General features: G+C 34.2%; 1 protein-coding gene across 1 annotated transcript; it reads right to left on the reverse strand.

Moving 5' to 3' along the window:
• Positions 1-1,502: 1,502 nt before the first annotated feature.
• LOC132548529 (organic cation transporter protein-like) lies at positions 1,503-19,288 on the reverse strand. The gene is made up of 10 exons (XM_060212396.1): positions 19,143-19,288; positions 11,896-12,121; positions 11,093-11,196; positions 5,715-5,869; positions 5,242-5,410; positions 4,264-4,476; positions 3,419-3,645; positions 2,355-2,536; positions 1,987-2,144; positions 1,503-1,611 (listed from the first exon to the last, which is right to left on the reverse strand). Exons 1-10 carry the CDS (start codon positions 19,283-19,285, stop codon positions 1,503-1,505), a joined length of 1,686 nt encoding a protein of 561 aa, XP_060068379.1. The 5' UTR covers positions 19,286-19,288.
• Positions 19,289-20,790: the final 1,502 nt, after the last annotated feature.

A 20,790-nucleotide genomic window follows, 5' to 3' on the forward strand; every position in this document is an offset into this window, starting at 1 on the left:
TAACGTTTTACATAAAGCAGAGGAGTACCTTCCCTTTGACTGTAAGATTAATCAAAAGAAGAAGACTGACTTTGCGTTGAATAGGTATATTTCAATCAAGTTGTAAGATAAAACTGAAATTGATTGCAACATTTTGTTTATTAATATGTACTTGGTAAATATATCTAAATTCTTATTGAATAAGATAAGATGTTTAATACAACATTTTAGCCATTTGCCTTTCAGATACCTTATGTCGGGAATTTATACGGAAATTCTCAAAATGTACCTTTGGCAATTTTTGCAAATTCAATTTTTTTTTTATTTTTGCGATTTCATCATCTCTTTTGGAGACTTTGCATACCTTAGAATAGACAACATCAGCTGGATATTTGAATAACACTTGACAAGGAATTTATATACTGAATAGTATTATAGAAATGTCCGCGTCTAGAGATTGTCCAGGTGCATGTAGGTGCGTTAACTCTAAAGATATATTACTCGTGTGTTCACACGAAAAGAAAGAAACCATGAGCATCTTTGCGATTTTGTCATCTATTTTTTATTTGTGATTATGAAAGGTTCACTAACTTCGTAAAAATAGACATGCTTTAAAAATATACGGTTATATGACCATATCTACAAGCCTACCATCCCCAATATAATACTTCAAACTTAGGATAACTGTAAATTATGTACATGTGTTTTATTATTGAAGTATAGAAATAGATATGTCACTTTATAGTAGGAGAAGGATTAAACCAATGGAATTCAAAGTATATATATATATATCTTAATTAAATAAAACATCACATGTAAAATATATCTAAAAATGCACAATTATAAAAACACAGTATTGGACGATTTTACAACCTTAGAGTATATAACTATGTTATTATTATCGTCAAAATTAGGGTGATTTTATTGTCAATTTATCCAACTCAGACTTCTGCCAACAGTATCTACAGAAAGGTAAGTTGTATGTCAAAGATTTTTTCCAGAAAGATTGTCAATAAAATTAAATGAAACTACTTGACACCCTGAATCAAATAATTACTTAATGGATGCCTAGTTGTTTGGTAATTGATGTGGCATTAATGTTCGTAAAACAGCCATTATACACACATTTAAACGCATCAAAAAGTCAGTAAACCAGACTTGTGCACAACGAACCCACATTTTTCTTTTCTTTTTTTGTTTTGTTTTTTGAAAGTGATACATGATTGTTTTCAAAACCAAATGTGTTTTTTTTTTCTTTTTCTTTTTATTTTTGTTTTATAATTTATTCTAAAACAAGTCAAATTGAATAATGCATCTTATTGGTAGAAAGATTCTTAGCTTTAAAAGGTAGACAGTTTATACACTCATAAAGATTTTAGAGTATGTGGTTCAACATGCAATATGACAGACAGGAACACTATTATGCCAATTCGTTGTGCTATGTAAATGCACATCACTGTCCGTTGTCGGTGTTATAATCATGCGATATCATCGGCCGGGATTATATATCTCCAACTTTTTATTCATAGCTTGGTGCCGATATATCCTCCATTTGCACCGTTTGCGATGCCAGCCTCAGAATCAAATGCCTTGTTGTCAAAATCGAGCTTTGGTTCGTATTTTTCTGAAGAGCTACAAAGACATTTCATAGACGTTAAAATCAATTAGTCGTTCCTTTCGAACCATATGCATGTATAAGTATGATTTCATCAACAAAGACATATACTTGATTCATATATACCTCACTACCTTTTCAAGTTAGATAGGTTACAAAGAAAATAAATAAAATTTGGAAAAAGACAATTGTGAAGATTCACCATCTCGAAATCATCTGTCGATGGTGATGGTTGTGTTTTATTATTTTTTCTTTCTTTAATATCAATATGTCGACAGTATCCAAATATCGAATCCAATCTGTAAGGTACCATCGCCAACCTTTCAATTATATGTTAGAGAAAATGCTTTTTCAGAAACTACATTGGAATAAGATACGTTATCTATACTTACCCTTTTTTACCGAATCGTCTACCGTCTTCAAGAGATTCAGGGAGATCTTTGTTGTTAGTTTCTGGTAACCAGAGTGACAGAATCCCAGCCACAACGGACGCCGCTCCGAACACCACCAGAGGCACCGCACGTCCTAGATTACCCTCAATCACCTTGCTCTGTTAACAAATGGGAAGGACTCTTGGTTATTTATCACCACTCTTGGGCTCACAATGATGATGAGGTAAACAAAATACAAACGGAATAATTGGCTATATGTCATATCAAGTTAAGTTGAAGCAGATAAAGTCCTGGTTGATTATACACGTCAATGAAATAAGCAATAACAATTAAAGAGTGTGATCATTGTGATTGTGAAAACGACATACCAAATCGGCAATATATGGAGCTATCATGCCCCCAATACGAGCGCACGAAGAGCTGGCACCCATGCCTGCATTCCTGACCACAGTTGGATATAACTCAGCTGACCATACATATATAATTGCGAAGGCAGCAGCCGCTCCAACCTTGCCCAACATAGCCAGGGTAACTGTGATTGGCTGGAGACCTGTAGTGGTGTGATATTCAGACATACATCCATTATTCTACACGAGGCCCTCTACATTTTATGAAAGAACGCTAGTGACTTCCATATAATAATTGTTATCCACTATCCTATATCCATGTTTATATATTTACAAGCGATTCATGTTTATGACACAAACGAAGATGTATCTGAACTTAAGATGTATCTGAGTTTGAACAAATGTTACGCAGGCACAGCCAGAAAAAGAATTAAACTGCATCATACAGCTGTTACGTTTTTCCAGGACTCGTCAGTGATGATAAGGGCCTAAATTTTAAAGTCATAAGAGGCTTCAAAGAGGTAGAGTTACCCATACGTGGTGGTTTAAACTCACCCAAGCATTACCAACAGTACCAGATATGTTGCATGAATGCAGATAGATAATAAGCGATAGCAGAAAATTCAACTTAAGGTATTACTAAACGTTAGTTAATTACCAAAACCAGAAGAATCAAATTATCTTTCTTTTATTATTAAACTTTATCTGTTTTACGACAATTGCGAAACAAGTTATTTCAGCTTATACTAATCACTCCTGTTGTGTTGGATGGATGCGCGCAAGGTGTCTCACTGTGGGAGGAAACCGCACTATCCATGGAAAAACTACGTGGTCAGGCTGGTGATCCCATGCCTTTTCACGTCCGTTCCGGGGATTAAAACCAGACATCTAGGTGAAAGGCGTGTGCATTACCACTGCCACCACTGCCACCCCCATCCAAACGACCTTTCTATCGTATCAATTACATATTTCAAGGATGAGGAAAACATGAAGAAAATACCAACATGCTAATAAAATCATAAATAATAACAATGTTATTTTCACTATTCGTTCGCAATCATGAATACAAAGGGTGATTAACTTACTTTCATCGGCGTACAACATTGGGAAGAGCGTAACAATACAAGCAATGCCACCAACTATCATACATGCCGCATGCAGTATCCGTCTGCCCACCCGGTCGAGCAGCACCAGGCACAGGGTATAGGCAGGAAACTCGACAAGGCCAGACAATAAGAAGTTGACGTAGAAATCGCCTCCAAGGTTTCCAGTGTTCAAAGAAAGTCCATAGTAAACCATACTCACCACCGCCCTGCAAATGATCATTAAAATATTCAATATACACTTTCCATTCCATTAAGGAGTTCAAATATATCAGACCCACATCAAAGATATGTCAGTTAGCAATATCATCTCTACATAGAATCTGGTGAAAGTGCAATTAATGTATCTACAACATGCCAAGGCGATGTACACTTCTTACTCTCTTAAATAATAATGGTTTATAAAAAGGTTGAAAGACTACATGTATTTCGTCCTAGTACTAATCAACGCAGTTATTCCTATGTACACTAAATCATTAAATTCATCTCATGCATTTTAGTTCATAATCTAGAATGGATCTTGAAAAAACAGAAATGAACATGATCTCAATTCAAAAAGAATGTTCCTATAAACATTAAGAATTAGTATTGCTCACTGTCTTATTAACTATTTGCTTTACCGACATACAAGTACTTTAGGGTTTTTTGTCAAATACGTGTTCTAAAATAACACAAAAAATGCAATATAAGACTTGTTTAATTTTCTACGATGCCAAATATCCATGATATGCATGACTTTTTAAAGTCAAAACAAGATGAGGAAAATGGTTTTAAGGAAATAAAAAAGTTTATATAACTGGTACATGCAAATATAGGAACTGATGTACCAATTGAAAAATATGATCAGTGTCCTGATAAGAAGAACACGTGACGTAAACAGATGCCAGAGACGACCAGCTTCCGGTTCCTCAATGGAGTCGGCTGTGAGGATCTTCTCTGGAATTGTCACCTTGTTGACTTTAGCCGCCTTCTGGATGATCTTGTTAGCCTCCTCAATTTTGCCTTGACTGATCAACCATCTCGGTGACTCGGGAATAAACCTTAACATAATTTAAATGATCTCAAGCGTTTACATAATCAGTAACTTTAAAAATCATGAGATGAAGGAATGGATACACCGGGAAACAACGCACACTTGACCACTTGACAAAGATTATCACGAGGAAAGTACAAGAGAAACTCAAGTAATTAATACGATTTAATACAAATACAAGCTAATGAATGAATCAAACTGCATCACACAGCTGTTTCGTCCCTCCAGGATTTGTCATAGACGGTAAGGGCCTAAATCTTGAAGTCTAAGAGGCGACTGAGGAAAATTCAAAGTAATCGATTAAAAATCTCAAAATCTATATTGAATATACATTGTCCCTTAATTCAATACATTTCTTAATTTTGTATATCTAATCATTTTAGAAGACCGTCACAAGTAGATGTGTACAGATTTAAACGTGGCATGCATGTACGGCATGAAGTATTGTTTTAACAGGACTTTGGCATGGTTACATCAGTAATAAATTTATGTACAAATGATTGGGATATTACATAGATACTGAAGATCATAGTTTTCGTTGCCATTATTACTGAATTGAAATGGCTTTCTTTAGAACGATAATATCTCCTTGTATGCTTACTTGTTGAATGGTAAATACTTTACTGGTCAAATAGTCAGCATTGTGATAAAATCTAATTTAGAGTGTTCCTTTAGAGGGAGAAAACATTACAAAAGCAATATATACTTTTCATTCAGATATATATGATATTAAAGACTTTTCATATGAAAGGCATTATATCGATAATCTTACCACCAATACAAGAGGAAAAGAGCACCAGGAGCGGCGCATGTGATCTCAATGTACTTCCACTCTTTGAAGGCGTAGCCTACCCCTCCCAGGATGACAAGTCCCAAAGCGAAGAAATATTCGATGACAATACCAGCCCATACACGCTTGGATGGACCAACCAGCTCCATACCTAAGATATACAAACAATACAATTAGCATTATAACAACAAATATTAATAAGTAATTACATTGAATGTGGTAAATACTTTCTGCAGACACGAACACAAACGACAATGTAAGTCTTCTCCTTGGCTGAATTCCATAGATAATTGATGCTTACTTAATATTGAAATGAAACGTTTATGTACTATAACATGTTAGATTATGGAGAGTTATGATAAACTCAAAAATATTATATATAGTTTTACTTTCGATCTTTTTGCTAAATGCTGTGATTGCATAATTGTAGAATTACAATGGTGTACGAAACATACCAATAACAAAAGCAGTCATGAACATCCCAGCACAGGAAGTTCCTACCAGGAACCGTAGAACACAGAATGTAATGAAATCTGGAGCCCATGCTACACCTAGGGTTGATCCAAGTAATAGTAGAAAGGAGATGTACAGTGTCTTTTTCCGTCCTATTCTGTTTGAAAAAGTAAAAAAAAAATCGGAATCTTTAGATACTACACATCTTTTCGATCTTTTTCAATAACCATGACAATGTATATGGTAACTTGTCTGTTTAGTAAGAGGCACCAGGTCAAATCATACTGAAAACCTGATCCACAGCAAACGCTTTCGAAACCAACTGTCAAACAGTCAGCAGAACCAATAATATTCTAGATTTAAATTGATGCTCAAAAGTGAAGTGTAACTTAACTGGAACGTAGTTAGAAAGTAGAAATAATGTATAAACCCCAGATGGTGAAATGAGAGAGGAGACTTATTTTGATCCATCACGAAACGGAAAACCATAGTTTGTAAGTGTATCCCTAAAAAGTAGCCTCATGAAAATTTGCATTTGGAAATGCTGGAGTCTTTGTTGTCTTCATTTACTGAAACACATGTGCGTAAAATCAAGATTCAGTATGAAAGGAAACAACAAAGATTGAATTACTTTATCTCTGATGATTGACAGAACTGCAGGCAGTAACAATCAGGAGTTCCCTCCCTTCAAGTGTCCAATTTAAACTGATTTTTTAAAATCGACTTTCTGTTAAAAATAAGTATATTAAAAAAAATAATTCTACCAACACTAAAATTTATTTATATATGAAATAAAAAATAAATAAAAATTATCATAAGTGACCGAAAATATAATCGACGTGTTCAAAGCCCACATCTGGCTGTCCCTGTCGCAGTTGTATAAGCAGGTAGTTTTGCAGTATGTAATTACCCTTATGTGTGTACAACTTCTATTTTCAATCATTTCACTTAGAAGATTTTTTACCGGATGTTGAAAGCAATAAAATAAGGTTTTTGATAGAATTAAGTGCACGTATAGTACTATGTAAGCAAAATGTTCCATGATTTCGGAAATTATGAACTTTTTTTCAAAAAATGTGTTTCAGATCTTCAAATATGCAGGCATTCATGTTCCTACAATAAAGGTTTATTTTTTCCCAAATATGGTTTTTTTGGCTAATTGGTTATTGGTTAATAGATCAAATTCAAATAAATGCTTGATTTTTAATTAAATGTTTGGATGTTCAACTTGCGTGCTAAATATATTGAGATTCTCTAATAGATGGTTGGATTAATAGACTGCTACACCAACACATAGTTCATATTGTGTCAAAACTATTACTTTGTCGTTGGTACACCTATTACAAAAAACCAAAGTTTATTATCAAGTATCGCCCATATTTGATAGAAGAGAAACAGCTACCCCAGTAAGAGGTAACCTGTCCCCATTTATAAATAGCCTCACTGTGCTGACAAAGAATATTTGATTAGTTTTCATTAAGAACCAGTCAATGAAAGAAATCGTATTGCCATGTCAATATAACCTTTGAAAGATTGAGTTACATGTCCTCGTCCGTGTTCAGTGGTATCGAGTACATATAGAAATTTTAAAAAATATGAGTATACTTTTACATGTCAAATAGCAGTTTTGCATTTTAATGATGTTTTAACAGTATTGTATGCATTTGCGGAAACATTTCGTGAGAACTTTCGGTGACAGGTTACGCTATGTCTGAAAGTCACGAAGATCAGAAACAAGGGCCTAGCGGCCTTGACGGTCACCTAAGATAACCAATATTGAATATAAAGAATATAAACAGAAATTGTTACAATGAATATATTAAGCCAGTATCAGAACATGCATGCCATCAAAATTGTCATCCTATACTGATAACTCTCAATAGTTATTTCCAGTGTTAGATAACAAACATTATGGTCAAAAATGCAATTATTCTATGAAATGAAAATTACAGTAAAGTTTTAAAAAACACATATTCCTCCCCAGATAGAAATGGGAGACCCATTTTAGTAATCAAAGTGCATTAAGATGCTTCTATTCATGAGGAGAATTTTATTCTACCATACCTGGGTATTGAGAAGGAAATTTAAGTAATTTTGACCCCTTTTGGCCTCGCCCATCAGACCCTGGATGTCAGTCAGGATTTAAATGGGCAAACCGTCAAGCCTTCATCTTTTACTCATAATTCTAACTAAGTTTGAATTTGAAATTAAGCAAATTATACCAAAAAATCTAGTTTTCCAATATAAACTATAGTAAACTTAACCCCCTTCCCACGGGGAAATGTGGGTCCCTCCGGCCATGAAATTCATAATTTTGATAAAGCATCTTAAGATGCTTTCATTCATGAAGAGTATTTGATTCTACCATAGCTGGGTCTTGAGAAGTTTTGAAATCCAAGTCAATTTGACCACTTTTTGCCCCGCCCCTTAGGCCCCTGTGGGTGGGGACTGTATAATTCACCATTTTGATTCATCTTTGGTCAGTGAAGGTTTCTGCAAACTTTCATTGAAATCAGATCAGGGTTTTTTGAGACGAAGTCGAAAGTGTTAAATTGTTTACGGACGCACGACGCCGGATGAATGGTATTAGAATAGGTCATCACGAGACTTTGTCTCATGTGACCTAAAAACAGTGTCAATGTATGGTATATCAATTTATTTGAATGTAAAATCAGTACCCAACAATTTTAAAAGGGCCACGTGAAGGCTAAGCATTTGGGCTGTGGACATTGGATCGAACTTATAAAGTAAGGTATATATGAAGATTTTTGTATTGTAACGTTCAACAGAGTCAGGAACGAATAATAGGAATGGCTGTATGGTTAAGAAGCGCCGTCTCGTAGGTTTATCCCGATTTGGCGGTGAGGTATAAAGATGAAGGATGGTCGGTATGAAGTGGTGTAGCTTCAAGTCGAGGTTAGGTTTGTAGTTATAGGACAGTGTGTAAAGTGGTGTAGCGTCAAATCGAGGTAAGATTTATAGGTATAGGACAGTGTGTAAAGTGGTGTAGCGTCAAATCGAGGCTAGATTTATAGTGTGTGTGAAGTTGAGTAGCGTCAAATCGAGGCTAGATTTGTAGGTATAGGACAGTGTGTGAAGTTGAGTAGCGTCAAATCGAGGCTAGATTTGTAGGTATAGGACAGTGTGTGAAGTGGTGTAGCGTCAAATCGAGGCTAGATTTATAGTTATAGGACAGTGTGTGAAGTGGTGTAGCGTCAAATCGAGGCTAGATTTGTAGGTATAGGACGGTGTGTAAAGTGGTGTAGCGTCAAATCGAGGCTAGATTTATAGTTATAGGACAGTGTGTGAAGTGGGGTAGCGTCAAATCGAGGCTAGATTTGTAGGTATAGGACGGTGTGTGAAGTAGTGTAGCGTCAAATCGAGGCTAGATTTGTAGGTATAGGACAGTGTGTGAAGTGGTGTAGCGTCAAATCGAGGCTAGATTTATAGGTATAGGACAGTGTGTGAAGTGGTGTAGCGTCAAATCGAGGCTAGATTTGTAGGTATAGGACAGTGTGAGAAGTGGTGTAGCGTCAAATCCAGGTTAAATTTGTAGGTATATGATAGATAGATTAAGCTGTATAGTATCATCCAACAGAAATTGAATGCAAAAACTAACAAGAAAATGCCAACATGTCAACACAACTATAATCTACTCTCAATAAAACTAGGGCAAACACAGTCGAATCTAGATCTCGTTTAACTCGAAGATTCCATTTACTTCGAAGCTTTTCGTCGGTCCCTGTCGAACTTTAAACAAGATACAAGAACTCACTTTAATCGAATACTTGGTTATTTCGGTTATGGTTTTTCATGGTCCTGTCTAGTTCTAAATAACAAGGTCCTATTGTTTCAACAAAAGGAAGAATTACACGGAGAATCCTGAAAAGTACAACGAGAATATGACCAGGTGTTTTGGAAGAGTAACGTCTTCCGCTTAATCAGCGATATCCGCCATGTACATCATGGTCGATCCAAGTAAGAAATAGCACGTCCTCAAATGAAAAAAAAAAAAAAAAATGAGTATACAACAATGGAACCTACGGGCAAATTACGGGCCTGCTTCTTTTGGTCCATACTTAACTGATCTCTACAGTTTCAAGAGGATCCCTTCAGTAGTTAGCAGTTCTTCGCGAAAAGCAGTTAAAATGTGAAATATCAAAATGCAAAATGACAACTGAAAGTCATTTGATTGAATTGATGAAGCTCAAAATGTGGGATGCACATCTAGGACACATCCATGTACAGAAATAGATCCCATAAGTAGATCTTCAGATACCATAAAAACTCGAAAACAAGCCGACCTCAAAAATGAACGTCTATTCTTAAATTAAGCCGGTAGTTTTGATAGATAAACATGCAATTGCTTATGATAAAGAAAATAAGTCGTATCTTATTTTCGTGTTTTAGGGTATTGAATTATCAATAATTTGTTACAGGCCGGACGAACAAAAAGTTGTTTAAAAAGCGTCTGATTCTGGTCGGCTATAATACAGATAGAGATCGGCTGCATTTTCTAAACAAAAGTATATCTACAAACAAAAACGATTCCCTTCATATTAATTTTTATAATCCGCGGTGAATTTCAGGATCATAATACATCTTACGACTCTTCAAAATTGTATCAAGTTCTGTTGGCATTTGATTGTTTTACTTCCTCTCTTTTTTCATTAAGATCAACACAATGAAACATACACAATTAGTAATATCCCGCTGAGGTAAAATCGAAGACTGTTGTTTGTTGTCCATATTTTGGTTTTGGTTATATAGTCAAAAGCGGAAAATAAAGGACAGATTTTCTCTCATAGTAATACATTTCAATGCAATATTTCTACAAATCGGCTGTCCATTTATAATTTCAATACATGACAAGGTGTTTGTCTATGTGCTCGGTTCATCCCCAAGGTCGTGGGACTTAAACTGGGGCCATAAAGTGTGACTTTTCACTGACGTCGCCATCGCGGCCCAAATAGGTCATGTCAGGAATCGGGTTACATCCAGTGTAAACCTTCTCTGAGGGTTTCGTATACTCTTCAAGGCGAACAAGGCAATACAAATGTAAATTACTGAGTGTACATCGCACTGGCATTATCTTAGTTAAAACCATTCACTATAAAGAGACACTTTATATTTAGACATGGCAGCAAACCCTTATCCCTTTCTGTTGTGTGTTACATAAATACACAGACACACTGACCCAGGACGGATTGTATGAAGTGCATTAGGATCCAATAAAATCTCGAAGACTTGATAACAATAATGAGACATTTTTTTCAGAATTTGTTAAAATATGAAATAGGAGAAAATTATGCAACTATGTTTTACGTCATATATAAACCTAGTTGATATGTTTTAAGCTACATTTAAAAGGGGTACATACATGTCGGACAATGATCCCAAGCCTATTGCCCCTACCAACACACCACCGAAGAAGATCATCTGAGCGTGGGATGTCTTTAACTTGTCTTCACAAACAATGTCATGCTAGAAAAAAAGAAAAATTAAAGCTTCATAATTTTCAATCAAATACCATCTGCTTTTAAAACTAACATTTTAGCAACATACCAAAATAAAAACCTTAGATATATAATGTAATTTGTACACACCGGTCTCAACATGACAACATTTTGTAAAACAAAAATCTTTATATATCTACAAAACAAGTGTTGTTTGTATTTTTTTAACCAATGAATGATGGAGTTGGTTTTTATTTGTGAATTTGTGCATGTAATCATGTAGACCTACTCTAAAAGGGATAAAGAAATTAATAGCGTTACTATGACAATAATTGTATAGGATAACAAGAAGGGGATAAGTTTCAGGTATATGGGTCACACAATTACGTAATCAGGGTATGAAGACAGACCAGACCAGAAAAGAACAAATATTTTATTAGGTAAGTCCGACATGTTGATTAACTTTGTTTTCTCACAGAATTTATGTTAAATATTAAATTTTTCATCTTTTCCACACTGTAACAATACGAAGAAAAGGTAATGAAGGAGAAGATTTCATTACTGACATGGACTTACAAAGATTTACATGGCGGTGACGCCGATGAAGCAGAAAACGCATTCCATTCAGAAACACCTTGTCTGAATTTTCTAGTTCTTTTCAGGAGCCGCCTTGCCGATATGTCTTTGTTGTTTTTATATATGAGAATACAAGCGAAACAGAACTTACCTCTGATGTGAAAGTGTTGATGAAGACACTTTTGTCGTAGACCCAAGCTGAACAGGCCTTCAGCTTGGTAGAGTTATCTTCTCCGTCATGCGACCTGTCATACAGATCACACTGGACATAATCGAGGGTTTCATCCGTCGACAATGGTACTAATCGATTTATCAAGACCTCATGGCCGGGACTTTGGATGGCATATGTATCATTAGGGTACCCTGGTATAGCACATCTGTGAATAGTATACATTTTAAATAATACATTATCTACCGAAAACATATAAAATGTATGACGGAAACATTTTCAAATGAAAATGTCTCTCTCATATTTTATATCATCTTATCATTTGATGTAATAAGACGCTTTTTAATGTCTGCATATATGAATATTCCACACGAAGGTCACAAAAAGTGGAAAAACTTGAGTTATCACATTTTTGTGACTGACGGTGGAGTACCCAAACCTAAATAACAAAAACATTCAAAGGATATGATATGTAGAAGTACTGCTTAACTCTGAAAGACGCCATGATTTCAAAACAATGACTTTCCCCCAGGTATGTTTAACACAAAGATAACAGCCAAAAACAAGTTTTTCTTAGCGGGTTGATCTGAATAGAGAGTATGGCAAAGCTCAAACTCAATGACATACAAAGATATGTCAATAGTAAGTTAACACCTCAACAAGTTTGATAATACCTGACAGATGGACGAGGTTGAATATACTATGTAACTCTGTGACAGGTCAGTGGTCTTATCAGTGAGGTGAAATTCAATGTTAAACTGGTTGTAAAGACTATTTAAAGATAGTCTTAATTGCGAAATGGTATTACATTTGTAAGAGTGAGGTGGTCTTACAATTCATAAACATCGAGAAAATACCACCAGAGAGTTATCTGCCGCTGATTAGGGATAGTCATGGATTTCAAACTCCGCATTAATTTGCAGAATATCAATGACTGAAAGGCAGTAATGATTGTAAATGTTGTTTGATTGAATTATAGATTACAAAGGTATTATTTTGCTGTGATTATATATAAAGTAACTGACAATATTTGCAGTTATGAGCTCAAGTTCACATGATGTAAAACATATTCGCAGCCTTGAGTGACAGGTAGTTCCGAGACCAGTGAAGCATGAAGGTAGCACCTAAGCAAATATTATTATTGAAAATAATACAGAAGACGCACAAGCTGGTACACACAAAATACGTTAACACCGACAAATGTAAATCTATATCCACAGGGATACAGCTCAATAATACCTGTATTCCTGAAAGAAAGGTTTTTTTTTTATAAATCTTCATTAAATAACATTAAAGAAAAAGGTACAGGAATGAAGAAAATAGAAGGAGACTTCAATGAGGTCCCAGATATTTGTGATAGGAGAAGTCAGACAAAAACTAGAAATAAAAACATAACATACGGTTTAAAACATTTTAAAAAAATTACTAAGATTTGTAGATATATAGAGGGTAAAAACGAACAAAAATCACAATACACTTTGAGACGCCACAGTTTAAAGGTAAAGGTATCATCAATAGAGGTTGGGTAGACGGTAACATTATCAAGACAGCTGATGTAACAAACGAGCAAGGAAACATCGATGAAAAAGTATATATATATATATATAATAAATTTAAAAAAACATAATTAAAGATATCATTAAAGACTAAGGATTTAAGACAAACATTTGCAATAAATTGTGCTTGGTTATAAAATCGGTCAAGAAATGTCTAACGAAATAAATAGAATTTTATGTTAACTATATATAATGATTTTCATTTAAATTATTTAAAAAAAAAAACAAAGAATCGTTGACCCATGTTCTGTCTTTAAAAAGTTAAATTGCTGATATTTAAAGAGAAAAATGATTAGTTTTATATCTGGAAGATACGTGTCTTCTGCTTGTTTGATGATACCCTCCATTTCCTACTGTGAATTGCGGTTCTTTAACGGTATGTCTCCTTTAACAATACTACACCGGTATACACGTTACAAGTTTACTTAAAAGCCTCAGACCGTATTTCTGATAACGTAATTATCTACAAGGTTTATGTGTCCTAATATTGTTGTGATTCGTTCAAAATAAAAACAATTGACAATCCTTGGTTGACATCCTTATTTGTGCCTCTAACATGTATAAACATTTTCATTAACAAATCATCTTCTCATCTGATAGGTAGATTCCGATTAGTGGACAAAAGACTCACAAGTGAATAGCACCTTTAGATACAAAGTTAGAGGTTTACACAGTACAGTAGAGCCAAACAATGTTTCAAACTGCATCGTACAGCTATTTCGTCCTTTTTGGACTCATTAGTGATTCTAATTATCTTAACATTGTAGCATAGTAGGCAACTGAGGGAAATCTGAAGTAATCGGAAGAAAAGTCAGAACCTAGATGGGGAGTTGCAATAGCCCTTTTGTTTATACCTGCTCCACAAATGACTCAACACATAATTGAATTGAATGAAGTCATCTTTTTTAACTAAAAGATGACTTTTTAATTTCCAACATTTTATTTTCCAACATCCAACTAAAATCCATTATAAAAATTAAATGACATAATTATTTGAAAAAATAATACCTTAGGTGGGGAATCGCCAGAATTACGCCACACAGTGGGCAAATGAAATGTTAACATCTAAAGTAGGGTATTGCCTGAATTATGCCAAACATTGGCAAAAGAAATGTTAACATTTTCATCGGACACTGCCCCACTAAAGCAATAGAAGAAAAGTCAGAACCTAGGCGGGGAGTTGCAATAGCCCTTTTATTCAATACATTTCTATACATTTGATATGCTTTATGGGTTTGAATGTTTCGTATCCTCATGGTTCCAGGCTCGGTTCTTGTTGCCAATACGTTCAACGTTCATATGAGAAAGAAACTGACACGAGAGCACATCACTGCCCGTTGGCGCATTATCAACTATTGGAAATGCCATCAGTTGATATTTTCAGCACCAGACCGATTTCAAATTCTACCTACCTGTTCCTCATAATTTACTGGGAACATATCAGATTTACCATTAATGGGGAAAATAAATTGTGTATTTCTTTTTTTAATCTGTTTTGATGTTGGCATTATTATCGCAATAATGAATCAGGTTTGTAGATTATAATGCTTCATTTTCATGTCGTCCCTCTCTTGAGAAATGCAAAGATTACCCCCAGATGTGAAAATATAAGGTTATGTAATGTACAAGTCAAATCCATAACCGATATACATTAACAAAGGTGATGTTTTCCTATCCTTTTATTTTATGTATATTCAGTCACTAACTGTGACCTGAAAAAACATTATGCAATGTTTGTGTAATATTGGTTGTCACGGACAAACAAATTGGTTAACAGTAATTCGGAAAGTATGAATATTAGAAACAGAATGTATGTTATATGAGAAAATATGACTCAAGGTTTTTATGTACATGTAAAATAGTAGTAAGTCGTACAAAGTTTTCCATTGTCAGACCGCAATTACATTAGAAATCCATTAGAAAACAGTTGTATATTGTGACTGGCACGGAAAATTTCAAGAAAAATATTTCACGGGGTCATTGTATGGCGAATGTCTCCTTTACGGGTTAATTTATGGGTCTACAATTCCCCACTATGCCGCTTTTAACATTAAACAGTAAAAAATGTCTACAAATCTGTTTCCATGTATACAAGTATATATTATACATTTTGTATCTTGGTGAATTTTTTTCTGGGTTTTAAATGTCGAGCTATATTGCAAAATTACAGTGCTAGCAGGACGAAATCGCTACATGATGCAATGTAATTGAAAGGTATTATTCACCTGGATGTCTTTGTATAATCTTTCAGAATGATTTTGAAAATTTTAGAATCACAAAAATCGCCTTTTATGTGGCAACATTAAATGACCTTTAGTTAATTCAGCGTGTGATTAAATATTTCGTATTGTTTACATAAGGGAAATAGTTTAATCTTCTCATGGATGTAAGTAATAAATCTACTCCAATGTAAACATTAACCCTATTTATTTTTCACCGTTTTAGACTATTATATTTACCTGAGGGCTTAATAAACAGTATAATATAAAGTTTACTAAACATGTATACATTACTTCCTGTGTCTGAATATATTAAGCTACGTGCTTTGGTTTGATGTTGGATGGTGAACACAACCTTTATACTTAGTATGTGAATATATCTAATGCAACGACCTTTAGAGTCCGCTGTACATGATCGGCAGTTGTCATCAATATTCCTTACATCAATGTCCTATAAAATCAAATTTCTTTTCTGATGTCTTATGTTTTGTGAAATTTTCTTTTATCTTTCGCTTGTAAATGATCTAAAAAGTGCGTGTGTTTGACATATCTATCGTCTCCTTAGAAATAACATCTAAGAAACATGAAATGCACATAGAACATCGTGTAAAAACATAACGGAAGTTTGTGAGAAAGAATGAATCGTAACATTTCAATGCCTGATGGGACATAGTTTGTGTTTGACTTACTTGATTTCCAATTCTGGTGACATTAGATGTACATTGTCTAAGAATTAATTGCTATGTAAACACAAAACATTATCAATATATCTGAAAGTAACTATAAAGGACCAGGCAAGGTTTTAGGTAGCGGTTGACTTCACCTTTTATATACTCCCCAGATGTTTATTTGGTTTCTCTGTCTCTGTATTAGCTATATGTTACCTATATAATGAATAGCTGCTGACAGTAATGTCGTCCCTTCAGAAGTGACTGGATGATCTATCTTGCGTCAAATGTAAATTTGGTTTGATATGTTGTGTGTGTGGCGCTGGAAGGTGAATATTTTCCTACGTGTACATGTATATTATAACATTGTTAGAGACACATGTGCGTCCTGTATGATTCATTCTGAACGGACATATATCGATATGCTGTTCATCGAAGTTATCGATATTGTAATTAAATTATTTGTAAAAATAAATCTCCCTTGGACCTTCATCAAAGAAATCTCCATCTCCATCCAAAACGTGAACATGTTTATTCACAAGTTTACGGCGTATCAAGATGTTTTGTCACAGTAAATGCTAATAACCCGGACGTAGATTATCATATCTATGTAATGCTACTGTCACGTTATCACGAAAAAAACTAAATGGTAGGTATGATTTAAAATAAGTATGCCTGCCTTTTTTTAATTTTCGTATATCATACAACTAGATTAAGGAGGACAATTCTAACTTTGACCTTGTCAAAAAATAAATGGATTCAGTAATACGAAATACACACAAACAAACACACACCCTCACACACACACACACACACACACACACACACACACACACACACACACACACACACACACACACACACACACACACACACACACACACATATATATATATATATATATATATATAAGAGAAATAAAAACAAAGAGGTATTTAATAATAGACAGAAATATGACGTACACATTTAATATTGACATTCAGTTTGGCACTTGCATTGAGTTCATTTAATTTTGTCCTTTTAGTTGACTCGACAATTTCTAGAGGCGGATCCATATAAAAAAAGATCGAATGGAAGGAAATGATTTCGAAAACTATGCAGTCGACGTAACTTGTAAGCAAAGATAATCTGTAATTTCAAATTTATTCCATGTGTGATCAGACATATATTTAATCTTTTATACATGTTTACTGAAGTACATTGAAGTCGACCTTACGTATATTGTAAGTGCTAGCCTTTTTATCGACGAATGAATAAATTATCGCTCTGTGAAGAACGACCTTAGAACGTACTGAAATGTATCAATTATATAAGTATCAAAGTTTGTGAAAATACGAATTTCTATCCAGGAGGATAAAACATATAGATTTGGTGTCAAATGTCAGTATGACAATGGCCATAATTCTAGGTATCTCAAATGCTATTCGTGTTAAGAGTGGAAAGACGTAAGATAATATGAACAATAAATATCATAAAATATGTCGATAAATAGTGAAAAAAAAATCTTTTTCAAGGGATTTGGTATTAAATTCTGAAATCTTACCAATAAATTAAATTATCAAAAATGTTTTGTAAGAAATACACTGTGAAAAAAAGACAATATTAATTCCTAGCGAAACAAAAGTAAACATATTTCATATTTCTCTCATGAAAATCTGTAACAAAATAAACGAAATACATCACTAAACATTCAGCGACCGGCATCAAATTAAAGTTACATAACTCCAACTAACAATGTATTGTCGCAGGGATTTGTGTGTAGAGACCGCCTAGATAACATACTTACATACGAATATGAAATAACATCTATACAAGAAATCCTTCAGAATTAAATGCATTTTATAATACTTGTATTCAATTCGACCATGAACTGCTTAAATTATCGAATTATGAGGCTAGTGCACCTTCCCATCTAGATTTTGACATTTCTATGGATCCTAGACTCCACATTTTAGGCATGGATTATCGCTGATTAGTCCTAGAAACAGCTGTATAACGCAGTTTTAATCATGTTTGGTTCTAATGTATCCAACTTAAATTCGCATTAAAAGGTCTCCTGTGTCTTTTGTACAATCTTTAAGGAAAAGATAATTTCATAAAAATTCATGAGATAAATGTTTCTTGTCCTTCGTGTTACTGGGTATCATTCATAAACATACGCATGACATCTTCATTAATTAATTTTAGCCTTGTCGAATAATCTGGACCCTCTATTACTGGTGATACATTCGTACCTTAATTGCATACCTGTATGCCGTTCACTAACAATTTGTAAACGTGACACAGATGTTAATTTTAAGATTCTGCGTGCCACATTTAAGATGTAAGATTTAATGATATTCTGTTTGGCATGTTCCTGGTTTATCTACTTTTGAATAATTTGTCGAGTGTTTACAAGTATAGTCGTACATTCTGCTTGAGTAAACAAGTCATGGAAACGCTTACTTTTCTAACCAAAGGCCTTCAACAACTGTACTAGGCCAAGGTAAACACATAATGGCAGAAGGAGACATTAAAGACAGTATTACCATTGGATACTGTTGATCGTTGTTAGAATGTTATTGTAGTCAAATATTGGCAGAACCGCTTAGGCATATATGGTCAATGAGAAAAATAGAAAGAAAGCAAGAACGGATTTTATTTTGCGCAATGAAATTTCTTTTAAGATCATCATAAGCGGAAAGACAAAACACTTTAAATGAAATGTGCATATATTTATGGAGATTTTACATGATATAAGAAAACATGTTATGTAAAGCATTATATGTACAAGGCGATGCACTTACCTGTGAGTTGGTGTGCCCATTAGAAACACGGAAATCACCATATGTAATGCAGCACTCACTGATGTCATACATAATAAAAAGTACAGTATCTTCTGATACTTTCCAAACTCGCCAATGGTTTTAAGAATATCGTCAAACTTCATTTTTGTTATATATTCTTCTCAATTGAATTGAATTAGAAAAAAAGATTCGCTCACAAAGCATAAATCATTCAAACACAATCGGGAAACACCACAAGCGTCTTATAGTGGTGAACACTAAAATGAATCTGTTCTTGTAAATGAGCAAAGTGAGTCACAACGGCCGTAGCATCTTGACACGCCCCCTGACAATAAACATGGGATTACTCTCTTTCGATCAGATTATTGCCCTCTTGTACACAAGCACAGGTGAATATATAACTTGGTGGTAGGCTTGTAAGTCCACATGTATCATAACGACATTAACAGAGGCGTTCTGAAAATATGTTCAACATACTAAAATGATGAAAACATCGGAAATTTTGTCAACTAGTTGACGGTGTCAAGACAATGTCAGCTAAACCAATAATCATGAAATTATGAAATGCACATGTCTTTAATATGTACTAAAAGATTATCATGGAAACGACCAAATTGTGGTACATATTGTAAGATTTCAGAAAACAAAATACGTCAACGAAATTGAAAACTACTTGTTTATACGGTTTGATCTGATAAAGGATGTTTTAAGTATGAAGTTTGTGAACTGCTTGCAGGATTAAATTATTCCCAGAAAAATGCTACAAATTATATTTTACATGTCGTAAAGTTGTTTTAGTCACACCTTTAATTACCATATATTGTAATTAAATTTGCAAAACAATAACATAATGATTTTCTTTGTATATATAGTATAACGTATATGATTTCCTGTATAATCTTGTGTCTTCATTTTTTATTACTTTTCCTCTACGGCATTGTTTTTATGGTACAATAGGAAGTGGCAATACAGCCTTCTGATATTGGTTTGATTCCTTATCACATTACATTCAATAGCTTTTAATCAAGACTATCAATATTATATACAACATTATAAATATAATCAAGAGATACGCAATGCAATTTCACGAAGAGGAATGGCGTACAGAATAAGTTGTTATAATATAAGAACTACAAATCATACTGTTCAGTAGCCGGAAGCGCATGACTGTTCACATGTAATTCATTCTACATACTGGGACAGGACATCGGCCTAAATATATAGGGTGTCTGGCCACGCAAACGTCCAGTGTACCAGTCGTGATAATGACTTGCATCTATTATATGTTTCTATGCCATTGGACCAATGAGAACATTTTCTTGTACATAATACGTTGTATCTAATCATGCTTGCTATAAAAATCAGTAGTGATAAAGGACACTGAACTGATGATTTATATTTGTGGATATTCATGTCCATGAATAATCATTTCTCTTTTCTTAGGTGATGAAGTACTGAGGTCATTGTTACAATTGAAATATCAGTATGAATGTAGGTTCCGATGTGGAACTTTCTTATAATACAGCTTGTCTGTCTTTAAAGATTCAAACAATTTCCAATACTATACATTAACTACTAATATACTTTATATTTCAGATAAACCTCCTAGTCACCGCGTAAAGATATACATTCATATGACGTAATTTCT

The sequence above is a fragment of the Ylistrum balloti genome, unplaced genomic scaffold (assembly GCF_031769215.1).
Source record: "Ylistrum balloti isolate Yb309-2 unplaced genomic scaffold, AGI_CSIRO_Ybal_v1 Utg370016, whole genome shotgun sequence".
Taxonomy (NCBI): Eukaryota; Metazoa; Mollusca; class Bivalvia; order Pectinida; family Pectinidae; genus Ylistrum; species Ylistrum balloti.